Source organism: Tachyglossus aculeatus, chromosome Y4, assembly GCF_015852505.1.
Source record: "Tachyglossus aculeatus isolate mTacAcu1 chromosome Y4, mTacAcu1.pri, whole genome shotgun sequence".
In the NCBI taxonomy this organism is placed as follows: domain Eukaryota; kingdom Metazoa; phylum Chordata; class Mammalia; order Monotremata; family Tachyglossidae; genus Tachyglossus; species Tachyglossus aculeatus.
The window spans coordinates 12,701,657-12,729,616 of NC_052096.1; the positions used below are offsets into that span (position 1 = coordinate 12,701,657).

Below are 27,960 nucleotides of genomic sequence, written 5' to 3' on the forward strand. Positions count from 1 at the left end.
TCGCAAAATAAGTAGGATAGATATGCACCCGGCTGACCAGCGGCGGAGCCGGGATTCGAACCCACCACCTCAGGCTCCCAAGCCCGGGCTGTTTCCGCGGAGCCGCGCTGCTTCTCTAACGCCCTGGAAACTCGCTCGGGGGGTCTGGGGGCGGGGAGGGCCCCGGGGTGGGGGGGTCCTCACCGGGTTGTGTTCGTGTCCTTCCTCCCGACATTCCCGCCCCTTTCCCTGTTTTGTAAATTCCTCTTCCCGAGACCCCATCCCGCCCCGGCGCCGACTCGGTCCGGGCGATTTTTTTTTTTTACGTGCGGTTTATAAAACGGTTTGGAAACGAAGCGGGTCCTGTGCTGTGTGAGGGGCTGGCCGGAGGGGAGAGGCCACGGACCCTCCCCCCCGGGGGGGCAGCGAGGCTGGCACGGAGGGGTGACGCTCACACTCATTTTTGCACATTTATTGAGCGCTCACTGTGTGCAGGGCACTGTACTAAGCGCTTGGGAAGTCCAAGTTGGCAACAGAGAGACGGTCCCTACCCGACAGCGGGCTCTGTTAGGAGGTCGGGGGGATACCCCAGCTCGTCACGCTCAAAACCGAACACGTCTCCCCCCGGTCGATCGTATTTATTGAGCACTTACCGTGTGCAGAGCACTGTACTAAGCGCTTGGGAAGTCCAAGTTGGCAACATATAGAGCCGGTCCCTACCCGACAGCGGCTCTGTTAGGAGGTCGGGGGGATACCCCAGCTCGGCACGCTCAAAACCGAACACGTCTCCCCCCGGTCGATCGTATTTATTGAGCACTTACCGTGTGCAGAGCACTGTACTAAGCGCTTGGGAAAGTACAACAGGACAGACGAATTCCCTGCCCACAACGAGCGTCCACCCCCAGGCCCTCTCAACCATCCCTGGCTACGTCCTCCATGGCTTCTCCCGCTTTTATCACCCCCCAGTCCAGTCCCTTCCTCCCAGCTCGTCCCTCACTTTCCTTTTTTCTTTTTTAAATGGTATTTGTGCAGCGCTTTTTTTTTTTTTAATGGCATTTATTATGCACTTACTATGTGCAAAGCACTGTTCTAAGCGCTGCTTACCACGTGCCAGGCACCGTACTAAGCAACGAAGTAGGCGCAAGCTCATCAGGTTGGACGCTCTTCGTTCCTCTCAAGCCAATCTGGCAGTAGTAATAATAATAATAAAAATAATAATAATAGTGGCACTTATTAAGCGCTTACTATGTGCAAAGCACTGTTCTAAGCGCTAGGAAGGTTACAAGGGGATCAGGTTGTCCCGCGTGGAGCTCACAGTCTTAATCCCCATTTTACAGATGAGGTCACTGAGGCACAAAGAAGTGAAGTGACGACTCACACAGCTAAGCGGCGGAGCCGGGATTTGAACCCATGACCTCCGACTCCAAAGCCCGGGCTCTTTCAACCGAGCCGCGCTGCTTCCTGGTATTTATTGGGCGCTTGCTGTGTGCAGAGCGCTCTACTAGATCATTCTACTAGAACAGTGCTGTGCACATAGTAAGCGCTTAACAAATGCCATCATTATTATTATTATTATTACCATTCAGTTAAGCTTCATAAATTTATATTTCAGTCCCTTTCCCCCTCTAGACCGTCAGCTCGTTGCGTGCGGGGAATGTGGCAACCGACTCAATCAATCAATCGTATTTATTGAGCGCTTACTGTGTGCAGAGCACTGTACTAAGCGCTTGGGAAGTCCAAGTTGGCAACACAGAGAGATGGTCCCTACCCAACAGTGGGCTCACAGTCTCAGATTGTTCACTCACGTGCAATTAGCAGAGTGTTCCGCACTCGGCGCTCAATAAATAGGATCGATCGATCGCTATCGATCGCTGGGAGAAAAAATGTCGGTCGGAATTAAACCCGGTCGCCGTCTGTCCCTCATGGGGCTCACGGGCTACTCACTGTCACTCATTTGGCCGTATTTATTGAGCGCTTACTGTGTGCAGAGCACTGTACTAAGCGCTTGGGAGGGGACAATAGAACAGACACATTCCCTGCCCGCAACGAGCTGACGGCCTAGAGACGGACGTGATTAGAAATCAATAAATGACCGAAATGGACGAAAGTGAGAAGCAGCGTGGCTCAGTGGAAAAGAGCCCGGCCTTTGGAGTCGGAGGTCACGGGTTCAAATCTCGGCTCCGCCAACTGTCAGCTGGGTGACTTGGGGCAAGTCGCTTCACTTCTCCGGGCCTCGGTGACCTCATCTGGAAAATGGGGATGAAGACTGGGAGCCCCCCCGTGGGACAACCTGGTCGCCTTGTAACCTCCCCAGCGCTCAGAACAGTGCTTGGCACATAGTAAGCGCTTAATGAACGCCATCATTATTATTATTAAGTGGCGTGGGGCTGGGTTCAAATCCCAGCTCTGCCAGTTGTCAGCTGTGTGACTCTGGGCAAGTCACTTCTCTGTGCCTCAGTTCCCTCATCTGTAAAATGGGGATAAAGACTGTGAGCCCCCTGTGGGACAACTTGATCACCTTGTAACCTCCGCAGCGCTTAGAACAGTGCTTGGCACATAGTAAGCGCTTAATGAACACCATCATTATTATTATTAAGTGGCGTGGGGCTGGGTTCAAATCCCAGCTCTGCCGGTTGTCAGCTGTGTGACTCTGGGCAAGTCACTTCTCTGTGCCTCAGTTCCCTCATCTGTAAAATGGGGATAAAGACTGTGAGCCCCCTGTGGGACAACTTGATCACCTTGTAACCTCCGCAGCGCTTAGAACAGTGCTTGGCACATAGTAAGCGCTTAATGAACGCCATCATCATTATTATTAAGTGGCGTGGGGCTGGGTTCAAATCCCAGCTCTGCCAGTTGTCAGCTGTGTGACTCTGGGCAAGTCACTTCTCTGTGCCTCAGTTCCCTCATCTGTAAAATGGGGATAAAGACTGTGAGCCCCCTGTGGGACAACTTGATCACCTTGTAACCTCCGCAGCGCTTAGAACAGTGCTTGGCACATAGTAAGCGCTTAATGAACGCCATCATCATTATTATTAAGTGGCGTGGGGCTGGGTTCAAATCCCAGCTCTGCCAGTTGTCAGCTGTGTGACTCTGGGCAAGTCACTTCTCTGTGCCTCAGTTCCCTCATCTGTAAAATGGGGATAAAGACTGTGAGCCCCCTGTGGGACAACTTGATCACCTTGTAACCTCCGCGGCGCTTAGAACAGTGCTTGGCACATAGTAAGCGCTTAATGAACGCCATCATCATTATTATTAAGTGGCGTGGGGCTGGGTTCAAATCCCAGCTCTGCCAGTTGTCAGCTGTGTGACTCTGGGCAAGTCACTTCTCTGTGCCTCAGTTCCCTCATCTGTAAAATGGGGATAAAGACTGTGAGCCCCCTGTGGGACAGCTTGATCACCTTGTAACCTCTGCGGCGCTTAGAACAGTGCTTTGCACATAGTAAGCGCTTAATAAATGCCATTATTATTATTATTATTATGAATGAAAGGTGTAAGGGTGATGCAGAAGGGAGAAGGATTAAAACTGTGAGCCCCATGTGGGACAACCTGATTACCCTGTATCTTCCCCGGCGCTTAGAACAGTGCTTGGCACATAGTAAGCGCTTAACAAATGCCATTATTAAGAAGAAGGAGAAGAAGGGCCGGACGTTCTGGAGAAAGGACGCCCGTGGAGTCGCTGTGAGTCGGAAACGACTCGAAGGCCCTTAAAAATAACAATAATAATAATCGTTGCCATGGTTTTGGTTATTATTATTACTCTTTGAGTTTATCTCCTCGCCTTCCCTGATTAATCTCTCACCTCATCTAATCTAATGATGGCATTTATTAAGCGCTTACTATGTGCCAAGCACTGTTCTAAGCGCCGGGGAGGTTACAAGGTGATCGGGTGGTCCCACGGGGGGCTCCCAGTCTTCATCCCCATTTTCCAGATGAGGGAACCGAGGCAGATGCCATCATTATTATTCTCTGGGCCTCGGTTCCCTCATCTGGAAAATGGGGATGAAGATTGTGAGCCCCACGGGGGACAACCTGATCACCTTGTAAGCTCCCCGGCGCTTAGAACAGTGCTTGGCACATAGTAAGCGCTTAATGAATGCCATCATCATCATTATTATTATGTAGGGCTCACGGGCTTAATCCCTACTTTCTACAGGTGAGGTCAGTGAGGCCCCGAGAAGTGAAGTGACTTGCCCAGGGTCACACAGCAGACAAGTGGCACGGCCCGGATTAGAATCCGGGTCCCTTTCATTCATTCATTCATTCAATCGTATTTATTGAGCGCCTACTGTGTGCAGAGCACTGTACTAAGCGCTTGGGAAGTCCAAGTTGGCCACATCTAGAGACGGTCCCTACCCAACAGCGGGCTCACAGTCTAGAAGACAACTTGTCAACTTGCCAACTTGGACTTCCCAAGCGCTTAGTCCAGTGCTCTGCACACGGTAAGCGCTCAATAAACACGATTGAATGGATGAATGAAGAGGGTGGGAGGGGATGGGGAGGGTAATCAATCAATCAATCAATCGTATTTATTGAGTGCTTACTGTGTGCAGAGCACTGTACTAAGCACTTGGGAAGTACAAGTTGGCAACATATAATAATACATGTTAATATGTAATAATAATGATAGCATTCGTTAAGCGCTTACTATGTGCAAAGGACTGTTCTAAGCGCTGGGGAGGATACAAGGTGATCAGGTTGTCCCACGTGGGGCTCACAGTCTAAATCCCCATTTGACAGGTGAGGTCACTGAGGCTCAGAGAAGTGAAGTGACTTGCCCAAGGTCACAGAGCAGGCATGTGGCGGAGCTGGGATTCGAACCCATGACCTCTGACTCCAAAGCCCGGGCTCTTTCCACTGAGCCACGCTGCTTCTCAGGAGCATCATAATGCTCTCAGGAGCGTAATAATATATAATATATATTATTATATATAATAATACTGATAATTGTATTTATTGAGCGCTTACTGTGTGCAGAGCACTGTACTAAGCGCTTGGGAAGTCCAAGTTGGCAACATATAGAGACGGTCCCTACCCAACAGTGGGCTTATAGTCCAAAAGGGGGAGAGATAATAATACTAAGGAAGACTCCGCCACTTGTCAAGCTGTGTGACTTTGGGCAAGTCGCTTCGCTTCTCTGGGCCTCAGTTCCCTCATCTGGAAAATGGGGATGACGACTGGGATCCCCCCGGGGGCCAACCTGATCACCTCGTTAACTTCCCCAGCGCTTGGAACGGTGCTTGGCACGTAGTAAGCGCTCGATAAATACGATTGATTGATTGATAGTAAGCGCTTAATAAATGCCATTTAAAAAAAAGTGCTGGGCACAGAGTAAGCGCTTAATAAATGCCATAAAAAAGTGTTGTGCACGTAGTAAGCGCTTCATAAATGCCAATATGACTATTAATAGTCACCGTCGTGGCTGTGGTTGTTATTATTATTACTCTGTGAGCTCAGACGACCGTCCCTGGGGGTGACAGCTGCCCCCTTCCATCATCTCCACCCGCCCCCCAATTTCCAATCTGCGCTCCCATTGGTCCAAAGTTTCCCCTCTGTGGGCCGTGCGGCCTGGTGATTGGCTGAAGGCCCGTCACGTGGGCCCCCCCTCCCACCCCGGGGAGCGTGGGGGACGCCACCCCGAGGGGGCAATCCGGCCCCCAATTCGGGCCGGAGGCGAAGGAGGACCGGCGACGGGGCAGGCGACAGGGGGAGGGGGCCGGCCCAGGTAACAGCCCCCCTTTCCCCCCCCAAAAGGGGGTCCCCCCCCAGGGTCCCCCTCCCGGGCTGCAGCAGGAGGGATGGGGGTTAGACACGGGCTGGGCAAGGGCGGCCAGAGGGGACGGGAGCGGCCTGACCCAGATACCGATGCCCGTCTCTATGGCAACGGCGAGAGAACTGGACCGGGGGGGGGGGGGTTGCCATGGCGACCTGAGGGGCGGTCCAGGGGGGGGAGGGGCTCGGAGACAGAGGGTGAACCAACTTGACCTCTCGAGGTGGCTGCCCCCTACACCGTGATAATAATGATGGCCTGTATTAATTTGTTAATTAATCAATCGATCAGTCGTATTTATTGAGCGCTTACTATGTGCAGAGCACTGTACTAAGCGCTTGGGAAGTCCAAATTGGCAACACATAGAGGCAGTCCCTACCCAACAGTGGGCTCACAGTCTGAAAGTCTAAAATTAACAATTTATTAACAATTAACAATAATAATGATGGCATTTGTTAATTTGTTAATAAATGCCATCATTATTATCACGGTGTAGGGGGCAGCAACCTCGTGAGGTCAAGCTGGTTAATTAATTAATTAATTGATTTGTTGCCAGCTTGTACTTCCCAAGCACTTAGTCCAGTGCTCTGCACAGGGTAAGCGCTCAATAAATGCGATTGATTGATTGATTGATTGAGTGCTTACTATGTGCCAAGCACCGTTCTAAGCGCTGGGGAGGTTACAAGGTGATCAGGTTAGCCCACGGGGGGCTCCCAGTCTTATCCCCATTTTTACAGATGAGGGAACTGAGTCTCAGGGAATAATAATAATAATGAGGGCATTTGTTAAGCGCTTACTATGTGCCAAGCACTGATCTAAGCACTGGGGAGGCTACGAGGTGATCAGGTTGTCCCTCGGGGGCTCACAGTCTTCATCCCCATTTTACAGATGAGGGAACTGAGGCCCAGAGAATAATAATAATGAAAGCGCTTACTATGTGCCAAGCACCGTTCTAAGCGCTGGGGCGGTTACAAGGTGATCAGGTTGGCCCACGGGGGGCTCACAGTCTTTATCCCCATTTTTACAGATGAGGGAACTGAGGCTCAGAGAATAATAATAATAATGATGATGATGGCTTTTGTTAAACGCTTACTATGTGCCAAGCACTGTTCTAAGCGCTAGGGAGGTTACAAGGTGATCAGGTTGGCCCACGGGGGGCTCCCAGTCTTATCCCCGTTTTTACAGATGAGGGAACTGAGTCTCAGGGAATAATAATAATAATGAGGGCATTTGTTAAGCACTTACTATGTGCCAAGCACTGATCTAAGCACTGGGGAGGCTACGAGGTGATCAGGTTGTCCCTCGGGGGCTCACAGTCTTCATCCCCATTTTACAGATGAGGGAACTGAGGCCCAGAGAATAATAATAATGAAAGCGCTTACTATGTGCCAAGCACCGTTCTAAGCGCTGGGGCGGTTACAAGGTGATCAGGTTGGCCCACGGGGGGCTCACAGTCTTTATCCCCATTTTTACAGATGAGGGAACTGAGGCTCAGAGAATAATAATAATAATGATGATGATGGCTTTTGTTAAACGCTTACTATGTGCCAAGCACTGTTCTAAGCGCTAGGGAGGTTACAAGGTGATCAGGTTGGCCCACGGGGGGCTCGCAGTCTTATCCCCATTTTTACAGATGAGGGAACTGAGGCTCGGAGAATAATAATAATGATGATGGCATTTGTTAAGCGCTTACTATGTGCCAAGCACCGTTCTAAGCGCTGGGGAGGTTACAAGGTGATCAGGTTGTCCCCCGGGGGGCTCGCAGTCTTCATCCCCATTTTACAGATGAGGGAACTGAGGCCCAGAGAATAATAATAATGAAAGCGCTTACTATGTGCCAAGCACCGTTCTAAGCGCTGGGGCGGTTACAAGGTGATCAAGTTGGCCCACGGGGGGCTCCCAGTCTTATCCCCATTTTTACAGATGAGGGAACTGAGGCTCAGAGAATAATAATAATGATGATGGCATTTGTTAAGCACCTACTATGTGCCAAGCACCGTTCTAAGCGCTGGGGCGGTTACAAGGTGATCAGGTTGTCCCCTGGGGGGCTCGCAGTCTTCATCCCCATTTTTACAGATGAGGGAACTGAGGCCCAGAGAAGTGAAGTGCCCTGCCCCAAGTCACCCAGCTGCCAGTTGGCGGAGCCGGGATTCGAACCCACGACCTCTGACCCCAAAGCCCGGGCTCTTTCCACTGAGTCACGCTGCTTCTCTAATGGCGATCGTCCCGCAGCTCAGAGGCAGGGGGTGAACCGACTTGACCTCGCGAGCTTGCCACCCCCTACGCCGTGTTGATCTTATTTCCCGTCTCCTCAGGCAGCACCCCTTCCTCAAGGAGATGGCCGCCCATCCCGACGCCGATAATAGCTGGGTCCTGGCGGGCTCAGAGGTAGAGGGGGGCCGGGTGGGTTTTTTGGGGTGGGGTCCCCCCCAAGAGTCATGGGGGGTCAATCTTCCCCCATCCCGGGGCAGGACCGGATGCCCGGCTGCACCGACGGGGGAGAGCGGGGTGGTGGGGTGGCAAATTTGGGGTGCCGGTGGAGGTGGAGGACGCCCCCGGGGAGACTTTCCCGTGGAGGCCGCGGAGGACGGGAGGAGGTGTCCATGGGGGTCGTGGGGTGCAGGGGAAGGCCGGAGGGGCCTCCCCACGACCTCCCACGACCCCCATCAGGGGTTGCCCGTGGAGACGCTCGGGCCGGGGGACGCCCCAGGGACCCCATCCAAGCCGGGACAGGCCGGAACCGGTAAGTCCCCCCCGTCCCTCCGCAGCCAAACGGACGCGCACCCCATCAACGGTCAATCAATCAATCAATCAGTCGTATTTACTGAGCGCTTACTATGTGCAGAGCACTGGACTAAGCGCTTGGGAAGTCCAAATTGGCAACACATAGAGACGGTCCCTACCCAACAGTGGGCTCACAGTCTAAAAGGGGGAGACAGAGAACAGAACCAAACATACCAACAAAATAAGATAGGTAGGATAGAAATGTACAAGTAAAATAAATAAATAGAGTAATAAATATGTACAACCATATATCCATATATACAGGTGCTGTGGGGAAGGGAAGGAGGTAAGATGGGGGGATGGAGAGGGGGACGAGGGGGAGAGGAAGGAAGGGGCTGAGTGTGGGAAGGCCTCCTGGAGGAGGTGAGCTCTCAGCAGGGCCTTGAAGGGAGGAAGAGAGCGAGCTGGGCGGAGGGGCAGAGGGAATTGGGGCATTCCAGGCCTGGGGGATGACGGCGGGACAGGCGAGAACGAGGTACAGTGAGGTCAAGCGCTTAGTACAGTGCTCTGCACATAGTAAGCGCTCAATAAATACGATTGATGATGATCTACGGTCAACCTTGAGTTCCACCCCGCCCTACCCTCCCTCTTCCAGCGCCCACCTCCTCCGAGATGGGAGACCCGGGCCCTCCCGCTGCCCCGGCCCCGCAGGCCGCCACGTCCAAGGTACAGAGCTCCGGAGTCAGGCCGTCCCCTCCACCGGGCCGGGCGTGGGTGCGAGGGTTCCCCCTCAGTTCCCCCTTCTCGACTGTGAGCCCACTGTTGGGTAGGGACCGCCTCTATAAGTTGCCAACTTGGACTTCCCAAGCGCTTAGTCCAGTGCTCTGCACACAGTCAGCGCTCAGTAGATTGATGGATTGAGGGGCAGGTGGGGGGCACGGACCCCGACATCCTCCGCCCTCGCTCGTCCCCTCCGATCCTGTTTCTGGCAGGAGGCCGAGAGTGGGGGCATCGGCGGCGAGACCCCCGCCATGGAAAGCCAGTGGCTGAAGGGAGAAGCCGAGGAGGAGGAGACGAAGGAGGAAGAAGAGGAAGACGAAGGACAGAGACTCCCTGATGTTGGGAAAACTGGTAGGGGCCTGGGGGTGTCGGGTCTCCCCATATCCGTCCACCGTCCTCCTCCCCCCGGAGCCCCTCCGAGACTGACACACGCCGAGCCCCCCTTGGACGTTGGGCGTGGGTCCCCCCGCGCTCCCCTTCCCCGTAGAGGGCTCGGCCTCGCCCCATCATAATCATCAATCGTATTTATTGAGCACTTACCATGTGCAGAGCACTGTACTAAGCGCTTGGGAAGTCCAAGTTGGCAACATATAGAGACAGCCCCTACCCAACAGTGGGCTCGCAGTCTAAAAGGGGGAGATGCAGAGGCCGCGATGACCCCGCTCCCATTTCACTCGCACATATTTACTGTTCTGTTTTGTTAATGCTGTGCTTTCAGCTTCAGCGCTTAGAACGGTGCCTTGCACATAGTAAGCGCTTAACAAACGCCATTATTCTTATTCCATCATCATCATCAATCGTATTTATTGAGCGCTTACTATGTGCAGAGCACCGGACTAAGCTCTTGGGAAGTCCAAATTGGCAACATAGAGAGACAGTCCCTACCCAACAGCGGGCTCACAGTCTAAAAGGGGGAGACGGAGAACAAAACCAAACATACTAACAAAATAAAATAAATAGAATAGATATGTACAAATAAAATAAATAAATATGTGCAGAGCACTGTACTAAGCTCTTGGGAAGTCCAAATTGGCAACATAGAGAGACAGTCCCTAACCCAACAGCGGGCTCACAGTCTAAAAGGGGGAGACAGAGAACAAAACCAAACATACTAACAAAATAAAATAAATAGAATAGATATGTACAAATAAAATAAATAAATATGTGCAGAGCACTGTACTAAGCTCTTGGGAAGTCCAAATTGGCAACATAGAGAGACAGTCCCTACCCAGCAGTGGGCTCACAGTCTAAAAGGGGGAGACGGAGAACAAAACCAAACATACTAACAAAATACGTATTTATTACTCTATTTCTTTATTTATTTATTTATTTTACTTGTACATTTCTATTCTATTTATTTTATTTTGTTGGTATGTTTGGTTCTGTTCTCTGTCTCCCCCTTTTAGACTGTGAGCCCACTGTTGGGTAGGGACTGTCTCTATGTGTTGCCAATTTGTACTTCCCAAGTGCTTAGTACAGTGCTCTGCACATAGTAAGCGCTCAATAAATACGATTGATTGATTGATTGATTGATAAAATAAATAGAATAGATATGTACAAATCAAATAAATAAATATGTGCAGAGCACTGTACTAAGCTCTTGGGAAATCCAAATTGGCAACATCTAGAGACAGTCCCTACCCGACAGCGGGCTCACAGTCTAAAAGGGGGAGACAGAGAACAAAACCAAACATACTAACAAAATAAAATAAATAGAATAGATATGTACAAATAAAATAAATAAATATGTGCAGAGCACTGTACTAAGCTCTTGGGAAGTCCAAATTGGCAACACAGAGAGACAGCCCCTACCCAACAGTGGGCTCACAGTCTAAAAGGGGGAGACAGAGAACAAAACCAAACATACTAACAAAATACGTATTTATTACTCTTTTTATTTATTTATTTATTTATTTTACTTGTACATTTCTATCCTATTTATTTTATTTTGTTGGTATGTTTGGTTCTGTTCTCTGTCTCCCCCTTTTAGACTGTGAGCCCACTGTTGGGTAGGGACCGTCTCTATGTGTTGCCAATTTGTACTTCCCAAGCGCTTAGTCCAGTGCTCTGCACATAGTAAGCGCTCAATAAATACGATTGATTGATTGATTGATTGATAAAATAAATAGAATAGATATGTACAAAGAAAATAAATAAATATGTGCAGAGCACTGTACTAAGCTCTTGGGAAATCCAAATTGGCAACATCTAGAGACAGTCCCTACCCGACAGCGGGCTCACGGTCTAAAAGGGGGAGGCGGAGAACAAAACCAAACATACTAACAAAATAAAATAAATAGAATAGATATGTACAAATAAAATAAATAAATATGTGCAGAGCACTGTACTAAGCTCTTGGGAAGTCCAAATTGGCAACATAGAGAGACAGTCCCTAACCCAACAGCGGGCTCACAGTCTAAAAGGGGGAGACAGAGAACAAAACCAAACATACTAACAAAATAAAATAAATAGAATAGATATGTACAAATAAAATAAATAAATATGTGCAGAGCACTGTACTAAGCTCTTGGGAAGTCCAAATTGGCAACACAGAGAGACAGCCCCTACCCAACAGTGGGCTCACAGTCTAAAAGGGGGAGACAGAGAACAAAACCAAACATACTAACAAAATAAAATAAATAGAATAGACATGTACAAATAAAATAAATAAATATGTGCAGAGCACTGTACTAAGCTCTTGGGAAGTCCAAATTGGCAACATAGAGAGACAGTCCCTAACCCAACAGCGGGCTCACAGTCTAAAAGGGGGAGATAGAGAACAAAACCAAACATACTAACAAAATAAAATAAATAGAATAGATATGTACAAATAAAATAAATAAATATGTGCAGAGCACTGTACTAAGCTCTTGGGAAGTCCAAATTGGCAACATAGAGAGACAGTCCCTACCCAACAGCGGGCTCACAGTCTAAAAGGGGGAGACGGAGAACAAAACCAAACATACTAACAAAATACGTATTTATTACTCTATTTATTTCTTTCTTTCTTTATTTTACTTGTACATTTCTATCCTATTTATTTTATTTTGTTGGTATGTTTGGTTCTGTTCTCTGTCTCCCCCTTTTAGACTGTGAGCCCACTGTTGGGTAGGGACTGTCTCTGTGTGTTGCCAATTTGTACTTCCCAAGCGCTTAGTACAGTGCTCTGCACATAGTAAGCGCTCAATAAATACGATTGATTGATGATTGATTGATTGATAAAATAAATAGAATAGATATGTACAAATAAAATAAATATGTGCAGAGCACTGTACTAAGCTCTTGGGAAATCCAAATTGGCAACATCTAGAGACAGTCCCTACCCGACAGCGGGCTCATGGTCTAAAAGGGGGAGGCGGAGAACAAAACCAAACATACTAACAAAATAAAATAAATAGAATAAATTAAATAGATAGAAATTTCATTCAATTTGTTCTGACGACTTGACGCCCATCCCCGTGGTCGGTTTGGTCGCCCGTCTCCCCCTTCTAGACTGTGAGCCCGCTGTCGGGTAGGGCCCGTCTCTAGATGTTGCCGACTTGGACTTCCCAAGCGCTCAGCGCAGTGCTCTGCACACGGTAAGCCCCCAATAAATGCTCTGCACACGGTAAGCGCCCAATAAATACGATTGAACAGGCCAGCCGAAGGAGGTCGAGTCGCCGCCGGGTCACTCGAGCAGCGAGGAGGACGTGGAAGGGCTGAGGAGACGCCCGGGCCGAGCGCCCGCCCCGTCGGTTCTCCCGACCCCCCAGGCCCGGGGCTCTCTGGAGGACTCCCCGGGGGAAGAGGCCGGAGGCTGGGGGCCGGGGGCCTGGCTGACCCCCGAGACCCTGGGGGTCGCGGCCCTGCTGGGCCTCGGCCTGCTGATATTTGCCGGTGAGTGCTAATAGGTAGAGCGGGGGCCTGGGACTCGGCAGGCCCTGGGTTCTAATCCCGGTTCCGCCACTGTCTGCTGGGTGACCCTGGGCGAGTCGCTTCGCTTCTCTGGGCCTCAGTTCCCTCATCTGGAAAATGGGGACCGGGACTGGGAGCCCCACGGGGGACGGGGACTGTGTCCAACCCAAGTTGCTTATAGAGAAGCCGCGTGGCTCGGCGGGAAAGAGCCCGGGCTTTGGAGTCAGAGGGCGTGGGTTCAAATCCTGGCTCCGCCGATCGTCAGCTGTGGGACTTCGGGCGAGTCACTTCGCTTCTCTGGGCCTCACTTCCGTCATCGGGGAAATTGGGGTGAAGACCGCGAGCCCCCCGTGGGACAACCTGATCATCATCATCATCATCAATCGTATTTATTGAGCGCTTACTATGTGCAGAGCACTGTACTAAGCACTTGGGAAGTACAAATTGGCAACATAGAGAGACAGTCTCTACCCGACAGCGGGCTCCCAGTCTAAAAGGGGGAGACAGAGAACAAAACCAAACATACTAACAAAATAAAATAGAACAGATATGTAGAAATAAATTAAATAAATAAATAGAGTAAAAACCTGATCACTTTGTAACCTCCCCAGCGCATAGAACAGTGCTTTGCACGTAGTAAGCGCTTAATAAATGCCATCGTTATTATATGATATTATATGATATATAATATATTATATTATATATTATATTTCTTATATTATATTATATATTATATATTATATGATGTGTATGTGATTATATGATATTATATGATATTATATGATGATGCCATCATCATCATTATAATTATTATTATCTATCCCAGCCCTGGCGCATAGTAAGTGCTTAACAAATACCACAATCATTATTATCATTATTAGTACTGGACCCTCTTTTCCAACCCCCTCCCCACTCCAGCTTCGGGCTCTTCTTCTTGCCAACAGGAGGATTGTCCGAAAACAGTGATGGCGGCGAGGGTGAGTGGGCTGAGCGGTGAGCGGGTGGGTTTCTAGCCCAAGGCTAGAAGGTGGGGGAAGAGAGAAAGGGTGGGCGTGAAGAGTGGGGAAAATCAATCAATCGATCAATCAATTGTATTTATTGAGCGCTTACCGTGTGCAGAGCACTGGACTAAGCGCTTGGGAAGTCCAAGTTGGCAACATCTAGAGACAGTCCCTACCCAACAGTGGGCTCACAGTCTAGAAGGGGGGGACAGAGAACAAAACCAAACATATTAACAAAATAAAATAAATAGAATAGATATGTACAAGTAAAATAAGTAAATAGAGTAATAAATACGTACAAACATATATACAGCTGCTGTGGGGAGGGGAAGGAGTAATAAATCACTCGGTGGTATAGAGAAGCAGCGTGGCTCAGTGGAAAGAGCCCGATCACGGGCTCTAATCCCGGCTCCGCCGCTTGTCAGCTGGGTGACTTTGGGCAAGTCACAACTTCTCTGTGCCTCAGTGACCTCATCTGTAAAATGAGGATGATAATAATAATAATAATAATGGCATTTATTAAGCGCTTATTATGTGCAAAGCACTGCTCTAAGCGCTGGAGTAGATACAAAGTAATCAGGTTGTCCCACGTGGGGCTCACAGGCTTAATCCCCATTTACAGATGAGGTCACTGAGGCACAGAGAAGTTAACTGACTTGCCCAAAGTCACCCAGCTGACAGGTGGCGGAGCTGGGATTTGAACCCATGACCTCTGACTCCAAAGCCCGGGCTCTTTCCACTGAGCCACGCTGGGATTAAGACTGGGAGCCCCACCTGATCACCTTGTATCCCCCCCAGCACTTAGAACGGTGCTTGGCACATAGTAAGCGCTTAACAAATACCATTATTACTATGATTATTATTTATTGAGCGTGTGGCTTAGTGGATAGAGCATGGGCCTAGAAGCCAGAGGGACCTGGGTTCTAGCGAGAGATCCCCAGGAACAGAGAGATAGAGACCCAAAGAGACAGAAAAAAGCTCCCCAGAGGCAACCAGTGAGAGATTCCCCAGAAACAGAAGAATTGTCAGAAACAGAGACCCAGAGAGACATTGAGAAGCAGCGTGGCTCAGTGGAAAGAGCCCGGGCTTTGGAGTCAGAGGTCATGGGTTCAAATCCCGGCTCCGCCACTTATCAGCTGTGTGACTTTGGGCAAGTCACTCAACTTCTCCGGGCCTCAGTTCCCTCATCTGTAAAATGGGGATGAAGACTGTGAGCCCCACGTGGGACAACCTGATCACCTTGTAACCTCCCCAGTGCTTAGAACAGTGCTTTGCACATAGTAAGTGCTTAATAAATGCCATTATTATTATTATTATTATTATTATTAAAAAGCTCCCCAGCGGAAGACGAGAGATCCCCAGAAACAGAGATAGAGAGAGACCCAGAGGGACAGAAAAAGCTCCCCAGAGGCAACCAGTGAGAGATTCCCCAGAAACAGAAGAATTGTCAGAAACAGAGACCCAGAGAAACATTAGAAAGCTCCCCAGCGGCAGACAACGAGAGATCCCCAGAAACAGAGATAGAGAGAGACCCAGAGAGACAGAAAAAAAGCTCCCCAGAGACAAACAGTGAGAGATTCCCCAGAAACAGAAGAATTGTCAGAAACAGAGACCCAGAGAGACATTAAAAAGCTCCCCAGAGGCAGACAACGAGAGATCCCCAGAAACAGAGATAGAGAGAGACCCAGAGAGACAGAAAAAAAGCTCCCCAGAAGCAAACAGTGAGAGATTCCCCAGAAACAGAAGAATTGTCAGAAACAGAGACCCAGAGAGACGTTAAAAAGCTCCCCAGCGGCAGACAACAAGAGATCCCCAGAAACAGAGATAGAGAGAGACCCAGAGGGGCAGAAAAAAGCTCCCCAGAGGCAACCAGTGAGGGATTCCCCAGAAACAGAAGAATTGTCAGAAACAGAGACCCAGAGAGACATTAAAAAGCTCCCCAGAGGCAAACAGTGAGAGATTCCCCAGAAACAGAAGAATTGTCAGAAACAGAGACCCAGAGAGACATTCAAAAGCTCCGCAGCGGCAGACAACGAGAGATCCCCAGAAACAGAGATAGAGAGAGACCCAGAGAGACAGAAAAAAGCTCCCCAGAGGCAAACAGTGAGAGATTCCCCAGAAACAGAAGAATTGTCAGAAACAGAGACCCAGAGAGACATTAAAAAGCTCCCCAGCGGCAGACAACGAGATCTCCAGAAACAGAAGAATTGTCAGGAACAGAGAACCAGAGAGACATTAGAAAGCTCCCCAGCTGCAGACAAGGAGAGATCCCCAGAAACAGAGATAGAGACCCAGAGAGACAGGAAAAAAGCTCCCCAGTGACAAACAGTGAGAGATTCCCCAGAAACAGAAGAATTGTCAGAAACAGAGACCCAGAGAGACATTCGAAAGCTCCCCAGCGGCAGACAATGAGAGATCCCCAGAAACAGAGATAGAGAGAGACCCAGGGAGACAGAAAAAAAGCTCCCCAGTGACAAACAGTGAGAGATTCCCCAGAAACAGAAGAATTGTCAGAAACAGAGACCCAGAGAGACATTCGAAGGCTCCCCAGCAGCAGACGAGAGATCCCCAGAAACAGAGATAGAGAGAGACCCAGAGAGACAGAAAAAAGCTCCCCTGAGACAAATATTGAGAGATTCCCCGGAAACAGAAGAATTGTCAGAAACAGAGACCCAGAGAGACATTAACAAGCTCCCCAGTGGCAGAAAACGAGAGATCACCAGAAACAGAGATAAAGAGAGACCCAGAGAGACAGAAAAAAGCTCCCCAGAGGCAAACAGTGAGAGATTCCCCAGAAACAGAAGAATTGTCAGAAACAGAGACCCAGAGAGGCATTAAAAAGCTCCCCAGCAGCAGACAATGAGAGATCCCCAGAAACAGAGATAGAGAGAGACCCAGGGAGACAGAAAAAAAGCTCCCCAGTGACAAACAGTGAGAGATTCCCCAGAAACAGAAGAATTGTCAGAAACAGAGACCCAGAGAGACATTCGAAGGCTCCCCAGCAGCAGACGAGAGATCCCCAGAAACAGAGATAGAGAGAGACCCAGAGAGACAGAAAAAAGCTCCCCTGAGACAAATATTGAGAGATTCCCCGGAAACAGAAGAACTGTCAGAAACAGAGACCCAGAGAGACATTAACAAGCTCCCCAGCAGCAGACAATGAGAGATCCCCAGAAACAGAGATAGAGAGAGACCCAGGGAGACAGAAAAAAGCTCCCCAGAGGCAAACAGTGAGAGATTCCCCAGAAACAGAAGAATTGTCAGAAACAGAGACCCAGAGAGGCATTAAAAAGCTCCCCAGCGGCAGACAACGAGAGATCCCCAGAAACAGACAGAGACAGAAGAATTGCCAGAGAGACAGTGAGAGATCCCCAGAAACAGAGAGACCCCCGCAGAGAGCTGAAGGCACAGACAGACAGTCAGACAGACAGACGGAGCGCTCTGCGGAGATGGAGTCTGTGTCCAGCTCTAAAGAACTCCCCCTCCCCTAAACCCCTGCCCCCCTCGCCCCTCATTCATTCAATCACATTTATTTATTTATTTATTTAATGGCATTTATTAAGCGCTTACTAGGTGCACAGCACTGTTCTAAGCGCTGGGGAGGTTACAAGGTGATCAGGTTGTCCCACGGGGGGCTCACAGTCTTCATCCCCATTTTCCAGATGAGGTCACTGAGGCCCAGAGAAGTGAAGTGACTTGCCCAAAGTCACCCAGCTGACAATTGGCAGAGCCGGGATTTGAACCCATGACCTCTGACTCCAAAGCCCAGGCTCTTTTCCACCGAGCCACACTGAGCGCTTACTGTGTGCAGAGCACCGGACTAAGCGCTTGGGAAGTCCAAGTTGGCAACATAGAGAGACGGTCCCTACCCAACAGCGGGCTCACAGTCTAGAAGGGGGAGGCAGAGAACAAAACAGAACATATTAACAAAATAAAATAAATAGAATAAATATGTACAAATAAAATAGAGTAATAAATATGTACAAACATGTACAAATAAAATAGAGTAATAAATATGTACAAGCATATATCCATATATCCAGGTGCTGTGAGGAGGGGAAGGAGGTAATGCGGGGGGATGGGGAGAGGAAGGAGGGGGCTCAGTGTGGGAAGGCCTCCTGGAGGAGGTGAGCTCTCAGTAGGGCCTTGAAGGGAGGAAGAGAGCGAGCTTGGCGGGTGGGCAGAGGGATTGGGGGCATTCCAGGCCCCGGGGAGGACGTGGGCCGGGGGTCGATGGCGGGACAGGCGAGAACGAGGTACGGTGAGGAGATTAGCAGCGGAGGAGCGGAGGGTGCGGGCTGGGCTGGAGAAGGAGAGAAGGGAGGTGAGGTAGGAGGGGGCGAGGGGATGGACAGCCTGGAAGCCCAGGGTGAGGAGTTTTTGCCTGATGCGTAGGTTGATCGGTAGCCACTGGAGATTTTTGAGGAGGGGGGTAACGTGCCCAGAGCCTTTCTGCACAAAGACGATCCGGGCGGCGGCGTGAAGTACGGACTGAAGTGGGGAGAGACGGGAGGATGGGAGATTGGAGAGGAGGCTGATACAGTCATCTCACTCTCCAGCCCCAGGCCTGGTGGAGAACCTGCCCCCGTGGAGCGACTCCGTGCCCGACGCCCAGCAGGCCGTGGAGGATGCCAGGGTGAGCGGGGTAGAGGGAAGGGGCTGCCCTTGGTGGGTGGGGGAAGACAGGCCCCAACCGAGCCCTCACTCTTCCGCCCTTCAAAGCCTTATCCAAGTCCCATCTCCTCCAGGAGGCCGTCCCTGACTGCGCCCTCCCCTCCTCTTCTCCATCACCCTGACTCTCTCTCCCTTTAATTCGATTTAATTAGACTGTGAGCCCATTGTTGGGTAGGGACCGTCTCTCTGTGTTGCCAACTTGGACTTCCCAAGTGCTTAGTCCAGTGCTCTGCACATAGTAAGCGCTCAATAAATACGATTGAATAAATGAATGAATTTAATAATGTCATTTATTCAATCATATTTATTGAGCGCTCACTGTGTGCAGAGCACTGGACTAAGCGCTTGGGAAGTCCAAATTCATTTATTCAATCATATTTATTGAGCGCTCACTGTGTGCAGAGCACTGGACTAAGCGCTTGGGAAGTCCAAGTTGGCAACATCGAGAGACGGTCCCTACCCAACAGCGGGCTCACAGTCTAGAAGGGGGACACAGACAACAAAACAAAACGTATTAACCAAATAAAATAAATAGAATAAATACGTACAAGTAAAATAAATAATAAATAGAGTAATAAATACATACAAACATATATACATATATACAGGTGCTGTGGGGAGGGGAAGGAGGTAAGGCGGGGGGGATGGGGAGGGGAAGGAAGAGGAGAGGAACAAGGGGGAAGGTCTCCATCAGTCTGGGAAGGCCTCCAGTCTTATTAGGCGCTTACTATGTGCAAAGCACCTTGTTCTAAGCGCTGGGGAGGTTACAAGGTGATCAGGTTGTCCCCCGGGGGGCTCACAGTCTTAATCCCCCTTTTGCAGATGAGGGAACTGAGGCACAGACTGAAAGCCCATTGTGGGCAGGGAAGGTGTCTGCTTATTGTTGTAGAGCCGGGCTAGAGCCCGGGTTTGGGAGTCAGAGGTCGTGGGTTCCAATCCCGGCTCCGCCACCCGTCCGCTGTGAGGCCCCGGACGCGCCACCTCACTTCTCGGGGCCTCGGTTCCCTCACCTGTAAAACGGGGAGCTCCCGAGCGCTCAGTACAGCGCCCTGCACGCGGGAAGTGCTCAATAAGAACGAATGACTGACAAGGGGCTCCGGTTGCAGGCCCGCGTCCCCCCGGGCGAGCCCGAGGGGCTCCGGTCGTTGGACTCCCTGCTGGACCGCCTGGCCCGCGAGAGCCAGGACATTCGGCTGATGCAGGCCGAGCTACAGGTCTGTGCCCCCCATCCCACCCCCCCCCACCCCTCCGCCTCTCCCCGGGCCTGACTCCTCGAACTCAGCTCCCGGTCCTCCCGCAGGCCCAAAAGGAGGAGCTGCGGGGGCTGATGCTGAGGAAGACGGGCCCGGGGGAGGAGGCGGAGGTCCGCGGGCTGCGGGAGGCCCTGCGGGCGCTGGAGGCCGAGGTGCGGGCCCTGCGGAGACCCCCGGAGACCCCCGCCCCGCCGCCCCCGTGGGGCCCGGCCCGCCCGCCCGACGGCTGCTCCGGCGTCTCCGACTGCGCCCGGCGCGAAGGCCTGGAGCCCGTGAGGGCCGAGGCCTTCCGGGCCCTGCTGGCCGAACACCTGGGCGGGCTGGTCTGGGTGCGAGAGCCCGCCCGCCTGCTGGCCCGCCTGCTGCCCGGGCCCGACGCCGACGGCCCCTTCGGGCCCGACGGCCTCTTCCGCCACGACCGGCGCCGCTTCCGGGACTTCGTGGACGGGCTGGACGACGCCCTCGAGGACCTGGCCCGGGAGCGGACGGGCGACGAGGACGCCGCCGGGGACTTCGAGGCCTTCGTCTTCCGGCGCCTCCTGGGCCGGGCCCGGCCCCAGAAGAGGTAGGGGGGCGATGATAATAACAACCGGAACCGTGCTATCGAGAAGCAGCGCGGCTCGGTGGAAAGAGCCCAGCCTTTGGAGTCCGAGGTCATGGGTTCGAATCCTGCCTCTGCCACGTGTCAGCTGGGGGACTTCGAGCCAGTCACTTCACCTCTCTGGGCCTCAGTTCCCTCATCTGGAAAATGGGCTCCTAGACTGGGAGCACCCCGTGGGACAACCTGTCACCTTGGTTTTGTCTCCCCCTTCTCGACTGTGAGCCCACTGTTGGGTAGGGACTGTCTCTATGTGTTGCCAATTTGTACTTCCCAAGCGCTTAGTACAGTGCTCTGCACATAGTAAGCGCTCAATAAATACAATTGATTGATTGATTGATTGATTCTCTGGGCCTCAGTTCCCTCATCTGGAAAATGGGCTCCCAGACTGGGAGCACCCCGTGGGACAACCTGTCACCTTGGTTTTGTCTCCCCCTTCTCGACTGTGAGCCCACTGTTGGGTAGGGACTGTCTCTGTATGTTGCCAATTGGGACTTCCCAAGCGCTTAGTCCAGTGCTCTGCACACCGTAAGCGCTCCATAAATACGATCGATGATGATGATGATGATTGTACCCCCCCAGCGCTTAGAACAGTGCCTTGCACATAGTAAGCGCTTAATAAATGCCATTATTATTATTATTAATAATAATAATAATAATGTTGGCATTTGTTGAGCGCTTACTATGTGCAAAGCACTGTTCTAAGCGCTGGGGGGATACAAAGTGATCAGGTTGTCCCACGTGGGGCTCACGGTCTTCATCCCCATTTTACAGATGAGGTAACTGAGGCTCAGAGAAGTTAAGTGACTTGCCTGAGGTCACACAGCAGACACATGGTGGAGCCGGGATTCGAACCCATGACCTCTGACTCCAAAGCCCGAGCTCTTTCCACCGAGCCACGCTGCTTCTCTTATCATTATTATTATTATTACAGATTATTATTATTATTATTACAGATTATTATTACAGAATAATTATTATTATTGTTATTACAGATTATTATTATTATTACAGATATAATTATTATTATATAGGCTAAGCGCTTACTATGTGCCGGGCGCTGTTCTAAGACGAGATAATCGGGCTGGAGGCTGTCCCTGTCCCACAGTCTCTTATCCCCATTTTCCAGATGAGGGAACTGAGGTCCGCAGAAGTGAAGTGACTCGCCCGAGGTCACCCAGCGGGCGAGGCAGGACCGGGATTAGAACCCGTGACCTTCTGACTCCCGGCCCCACGGTCCGTCCACTACGCCAGACTGCTTCGCTCCCGGCTCCGCCAGCTGTCAGCTGGGTGACTTTGGGCGAGTCACTTCACTTCTCTGGGCCTCAGTTCCCGCATCTGGAAAATGGGGACGAAGACTGTGAGCCCCGCATGGGACAACCTGATCACCTTGTCACCTCCCCAGCGCTTAGAACAGTGCTTTGCACATAGTAAGCGCTTAATAAATGCCATCATCATTATTATTATTATTACTGAGTACTTACTATGTACCAAGCGCTGTTCTAAGCTCTGGGGTAGAACGAATTGATGAGGTTGGACACAGTCCCTGTCCCACGTGGGGCTCACAATCTTCATAATAATAATAACAATAATAATGATAATGGCATTTATTAAGCGCTTACTATGTGCAAAGCACTGTTCTAAACATTGGAGGTTACGAGGTGATCAGGTTGTCCCACAGGGAGCTCACACTCTTAATCCCCATTTTACAGATGAGGTCACTGAGGTCCAGACAAGTTAAGTGACTTGCCCAAGGTCACACAGCGGACAGTCGGCGGAGCCGGGATTTGAACCCACGACCTCTGACCCCAAAGCCCGGGCTCTTCCCACTGAGCCATCCCCATTTTACAGGCGAGGTAACCGAGGCTCAGAGAAGTGACTCACCCAAGGTCGCACAGCAGACACGTAGTGGAGCCGGGATTTGAACCCAGGTCCTCCTGACGCCCAGGCTCTTTCCACTAAGCCACACTGCTTCTCGCTAAGCTATGCGCAAATACTATCAGCATGGCTCAGTGGAAAGAGCCCGGGCTTTGGGGTCAGAGGTCACGGGTTCAAATCCCGGCTACGCCGACTGTCAGCTGGGTGACTTTGGGCAAGTCACTTCGCTTCTCTGGGCCTCAGTTCCCTCATCTGGAAAATGGGGATGAAGGCTGTGAGCCCCCCGTGGGGCAATCTGATCACCTTGTAACCTCCCCAGCGCTTAGAACAGTGCTTTGCACATAGTAAGCGCTTAATAAATATTATTATTATTATTATTATTATTAATTATTCAAGTCATCCCACCCACCCCTGCTGGCCTGGACTGGACTTGGAACCCTCAAGGTGGTATGGCCACCCCTGGTTCTCCTTCTCCTTCCTCCCTTCTCCTGGTCTGTCATCCTGCCCCATCATCCATCGTATTTATTGAGCGCTTACTATGTGCAGAGCACTGTACTAAGCGCTTGGGAAGTACAAATTGGCAACATATAGAGACAGTCCCTACCCAACAGTGGGCTCACAGTCTAAAAGGGGGAGACGGAGAACAAAACCAAACATACTAACAAAATAAAATAAATAGAATAGGTATGTACAAGTAAAATAAATAAATAAATAAGCTAAATAAATAAATAAGCAAAATAAATAAATAAATAAGTAAGTAAAATGAATAAATAAATAAGCAAAATAAATAAATAAATAAATAGTAAAATAAATACCTACCCAACAGAGGGCTCTCAGTCTAGAAGGGGGAGACAGAGAACAAAACAAAACATATATAAATAGAATAGAATATAAAATAAAAATAGAAATAAAAATAATAAAATAGAAAATAAATAGAATAGATATGTACAAGTAAAATAAATAAATAAATGAATGAATGAATGAATAAATAAATAAATAAATAAATAGAGTAATAAATATGTACAAACATATATACATATATCCAGGTGCTGTGGGGAAGGGAAGGAGGTAAGGCGGGGGGGATGGAGAGGGGGACGAGGGGGAGAGGAAGGAAGGGGCTCAGTGTGGGAAGGCCTCCTGGAGGAGGTGAGCTCTCAGCAGGGCCTTGAAGGGAGGAAGAGAGCTAGCTTGGTGTCCGCTGTGAGGCCCCGGACACGCCACTTCACTTCTCCGGGCCTCAGTTCCCTCATCTGTAAAATGGGGAGTTAGACCGTGAGCCCCACGTGGGACGGGGACTGTAGCCAACCCAATTTTCCTACATCTACCCCGCCGCTTAGAACAGTGCCCGGCACCTAGTAAGCGCTTAACTAGCAGCAGCGTGGCTCAGTGGAAAGAGCCCGGGCTTTGGGGTCAGAGGTCGTGGGTTCGAATCCCGGCTCCGCCACACGTCTGCTGTGTGGCCTTGGGCAAGTCACTTAACTTCTCTGAGCCTCAGTTACCTGAGGCCTTAATCCCTGTAAAATGGGGATGAAGACCGTGAGCCCCACGTGGGACAACCTGATCACTTTGTATCCCCCCAAGCGCTTAGAACAGTGCTTTGCACGTAGTAAGCGCTTAACAAATGCCAACATTATTATTATTATTATTATGAGAAGCAGCATGGCTCAGTGGAAAGAGCATGGGCTTTGAAATCAGAGGTCATGGGTTCGAATCCTGACCCCACCACATGTCTGCTGTGTGACCTTGGGCAAGTCACTTAACTTCTCAGAGCCTCAGTTACCTCATCTGTAAAATGGGGATGATGACTGTGAGCCCCACGCGGGACAACCTGATCACCTTGTATCCCCCCCAGCGCTTAGAACAGTGCTTTGCACATAGTAAGCGCTTAACAAATGCCATCATCATCATCATCATCATTATTATTAACAAATGCCACAGGTATTATTATCGAGGGGCCGCGGGAGGGCTGTGTCTCCCCAACACTCCTTTCCTTGTTCCCCTCTTTCCCGTCGCCTCGCAGGTGGGCAAAGAAGAAGGGCAAGAAGGAGAAAAAGGATCGGTCCCCCTGGAAGGACAAGGATGGTCGGTCCCCTCGGAAGAATAAGGATGACCGCTCCCCTTGGAAGGACGAGGATGGTCAGGCCCGCTGGAAGACCAAGGAGGATCGGTCCCCATGGAAGAATAAGGAAGACCGCTCCCCCCGGAAGGACGAGGGTGGTCAGGGCCGCTGGAAGGCCGAGGAGGATCGGTCCCCTTGGAAGAACAAGGATGACCGCTCCCCTTGGAAGGACAAGGATGACCGCTCCCCTTGGAAGGACAAGGATGACCGCTCCCCTTGGAAGGACAAGGATGACCGCTCCCCCTCGAAGAACGGGAATGATCAGGACGAGGAACGTCGGGCCTCCTGGAAGGACAAGGAAGGTCGGTCCCCCTGGGAAGACAAGGAAGATTGGGCCCCCTAGAAGGACTCCAACACTCAGTCTGGTCCTGGCCCCGGGGGCAGGGGGGCAGAAGCCGGGAAGATGGGGAAGAGGGAGTCCTCTGGGCTTTGTACCTGTGGAAATCGGGATGGGGAAGCAGTCCTGGATATAAAGGTCCTTTAAGTTCCACGCAAGCTACATGCAAACGCCGTGCAAATCATCCCACCCCGCCCTGGACCGGGCTTGGGACCTTTGAGCCCGCGCGGCCGCCCCCGGGGACTCCTTCTTGTTCCTCCTTTCATCATCATCATCAATCGTATTTATTGAGCGCTTACTCTGTGCAGAGCACTGGACTAAGCGCTTGGGAAGGACAAATTGGCAACATCTAGAGACAGTCCCTACCCAACATCATCATCATCATCATCAATCGTATTTATTGAGCGCTTACTGTGTGCAGAGCACTGGACTAAGCGCTTGGGAAGGACAAATTGGCAACATCTAGAGGCAGTCCCTACCCAACATCATCATCATCATCATCATCAATCGTATTTATTGAGCACTTACTCTGTGTAGAGCACTGGACTAAGCGCTTGGGAAGGACAAATTGGCAACATCTAGAGACAGGCCCTACCCAACATCATCATCATCATCATCAATCGTATTTATTGAGCGCTTACTATGTGCAGAGCACTGGACTAAGCGCTTGGGAAGGACAAACTGGCAACATCTAGAGACAGGCCCTACCCAACAGTGGGCTCACAGTCTAAAAGGGGGAGACAGAGAACAAAACCAAGCATACTAACAAGATAAAATAAATAGAATAGATATGTACAAGTAAAATAAATAGAGTAATAAATATGTACAAACATATATACATATATACAGGTCCCCCCTCCCCAATTCCACCCCGCCATCCAATAAAGCGACGTTAGCGAGCCAGGATAAGGCCCGGCCGGTTCGGAGTGACGGGATGGCAGGGTGGGAGTCCCCAGGTCCCGGGAGAGGCTGGCGTCGTCCGTGCGGCTGCGATCGCGGACCCGGGCACCCCCACACCTTTCGGGGGGATGGAGGGGATGGGGAAATGGCGCGGAGGCAGGGGGATGGCCATGTTGACCCCGCGTTTTCTTGACGGGGGCGGTGGGAGGGAGGGGATCGGTGCCGGGGGAGGAAGAGGAAGCGGTCACAGATCCCGGGCTCGGGGCGCCCCGCTCCGAGCCCACTGTCGGGCAGGGACCGTCTCTAGATGTTGCCAACTTGGACTTCCCAAGCGCTTAGTATCAATCAATCAATCAATCGTATGTATTGAGCGCTTACTGTGTGCAGAGCACTGGACTAAGCGCTTGGGAAGGACAAGTGGGCAACATATAGAGACAGTCCCTACCCAACAGTGGGCTCACAGTCTAGAAGTGCTCTGCACACAGTGCAGTACAGTGCTCTGCACACAGTAAGCGCTCAATAAGTACGATTGATTGATTGATCCTGGCATCCGATTGGCGACCGCCCCCTCCCCTGTTTTTCCCAGCTCCCATCACTGCCACTCCGGGAAGCGGAGGAGCTATTTGAACCGGGGCCCGTATGAGGGGGAGAGGCGCTGGGGATTATAATGATTATAATTAATAATCATTAATTATTTATTAATTAATGATGGTATTTGTCAAGCGCTTACTATGCCCCAAGCACTGTTCTAAGCGCTGGAGGAGATACAAGGTGATCAGGCTGCCCCACGTGGGGCTCACAGTCTTTAATCCCCATTTGACAGATGAGGGAACTGAGGCACATGGAAGTGAAGGGACTTGCCCCAAGTCACCCAGCTGACAAGCGGCAGAGCCGGGATTAGAACCCACCACCTGCGGCTCCTAAGCCCGGGCTCTTTCCACTGAGCCACGCTGCTTCTGGGGAGCAAGGGGCGCTACGGGGTCAGAGTTCGAGTCTCGGAACACCCTGTGACGTTTCTCTGCTCACCTAGCCTCTCTGTGCCTCCCACGCTTACTCTTGGGAAAATGGAGTGGGGGGCGGGAATAATAATAATAATAATGACATTTATTAAGCACTTACTATGTGCAAAGCACTGCTCTAAGCGCTGGGGAGGTTACAAGGTGATGAGGTGGTCCCACGGGGGGCTCCCAGTCTTCATCCCCATTTTCCAGATGAGGGAACTGAGGCCCAGAGAAGTGAAGTGACTTGCCCAAAGTCACCCAGCTGACAAGAGGCGGAGCCGGGATTTGAACCCATGACCTCTGACTCCAAAGCCCGGGCTCTTTCCCACTGAGCCACGCTGCAGGGAATGCAATCAGGTCCAAAGCTCTTCGTGGGCAGGGAATGTGTCTGTTTATTTTATTTTATTTTTTAATGGCATTTATTAAGCGCTTACTATGTGCAAAGCACTGTTCTAAGCGCTGGGGAGGTTACGAGGTGATCAGGTTGTCCCACCGGGGGCTCCCAGTCTTCATCCCCATTGTACAGATGAGGGAACTGAGGCCCAGAGAAGTCAAGTGACTTGCCCAGAGTCACCCAGCTGACAATTGGCAGAGCGGGGATTCGAACCCATGGCCTCTGACTCCAAAGCCCGGGCTCTTTCCACTGAGCCACGCTGTTAGATATTGTCCTCTCCCAAGAGCTGTGTAGCGCTTTGCACACAGTTAGCGCTCAGTACATATGACTGAATGAATGAACTAATGAAAACTGAAGAATTTAACGCGGAGGAACTGCCCCCCTAAACAACAGGGACCCCTTTTTTTTTTTTGGCATTTGTTAAGCGCTTACTATGTGCCAAGCACTGTTCTGAGCGCTGGGGGGGGGGGTTACAAGGTGATCAAGTCGTCCCACGTGGGGCTCCCAGTCTTCATCCCCATTTTCCAGATGAGGTCACTGAAGCTCGGAGAAGTTAAGTGACTTGCCCAAGGTCACACAGCAGACGCGTGGCGGAGCCGGGATTCGAACCCATGACCTCAGACTCCAAAGCCCGGGCTCTTTCCACTGAGCCACGCTGCTT

The 27,960-nt window shown here is 50.8% G+C and overlaps 1 protein-coding gene across 1 annotated transcript; it reads left to right on the plus strand.

Moving 5' to 3' along the window:
* The first annotated feature begins 5,670 nt into the window (after positions 1–5,670).
* PBXIP1 (PBX homeobox interacting protein 1) lies at positions 5,671–25,157 on the plus strand. The gene is made up of 11 exons (XM_038768705.1): positions 5,671–5,701; positions 8,062–8,134; positions 8,417–8,489; positions 9,126–9,196; positions 9,463–9,601; positions 12,887–13,126; positions 14,089–14,121; positions 18,705–18,781; positions 19,926–20,033; positions 20,120–20,637; positions 24,569–25,157. The coding sequence occupies exons 2-11, from the start codon at positions 8,084–8,086 to the stop codon at positions 25,008–25,010; spliced, it is 1,752 nt and encodes a 583-aa protein (XP_038624633.1). The 5' UTR covers positions 5,671–5,701; positions 8,062–8,083; the 3' UTR covers positions 25,011–25,157.
* The last annotated feature ends 2,803 nt before the right edge of the window (positions 25,158–27,960 follow it).

What these genes read in the sequence shown, in the direction of transcription:
- PBXIP1 (XM_038768705.1), top strand. Translation starts at nt 8,084, where the DNA reads ATGGCCGCCCATCCCGACGCCGATAATAGCTGGGTCCTGGCGGGCTCA. An exon ending in CCCTGATGTTGGGAAAACTG is followed by an intron (nt 9,602 to 12,886) that starts GTAGGGGCCTGG and finishes ACGATTGAACAG; the next exon opens with GCCAGCCGAAGGAGGTCGAG. An exon ending in CGGGCCCGGCCCCAGAAGAG is followed by an intron (nt 20,638 to 24,568) that starts GTAGGGGGGCGA and finishes GTCGCCTCGCAG; the next exon opens with GTGGGCAAAGAAGAAGGGCA.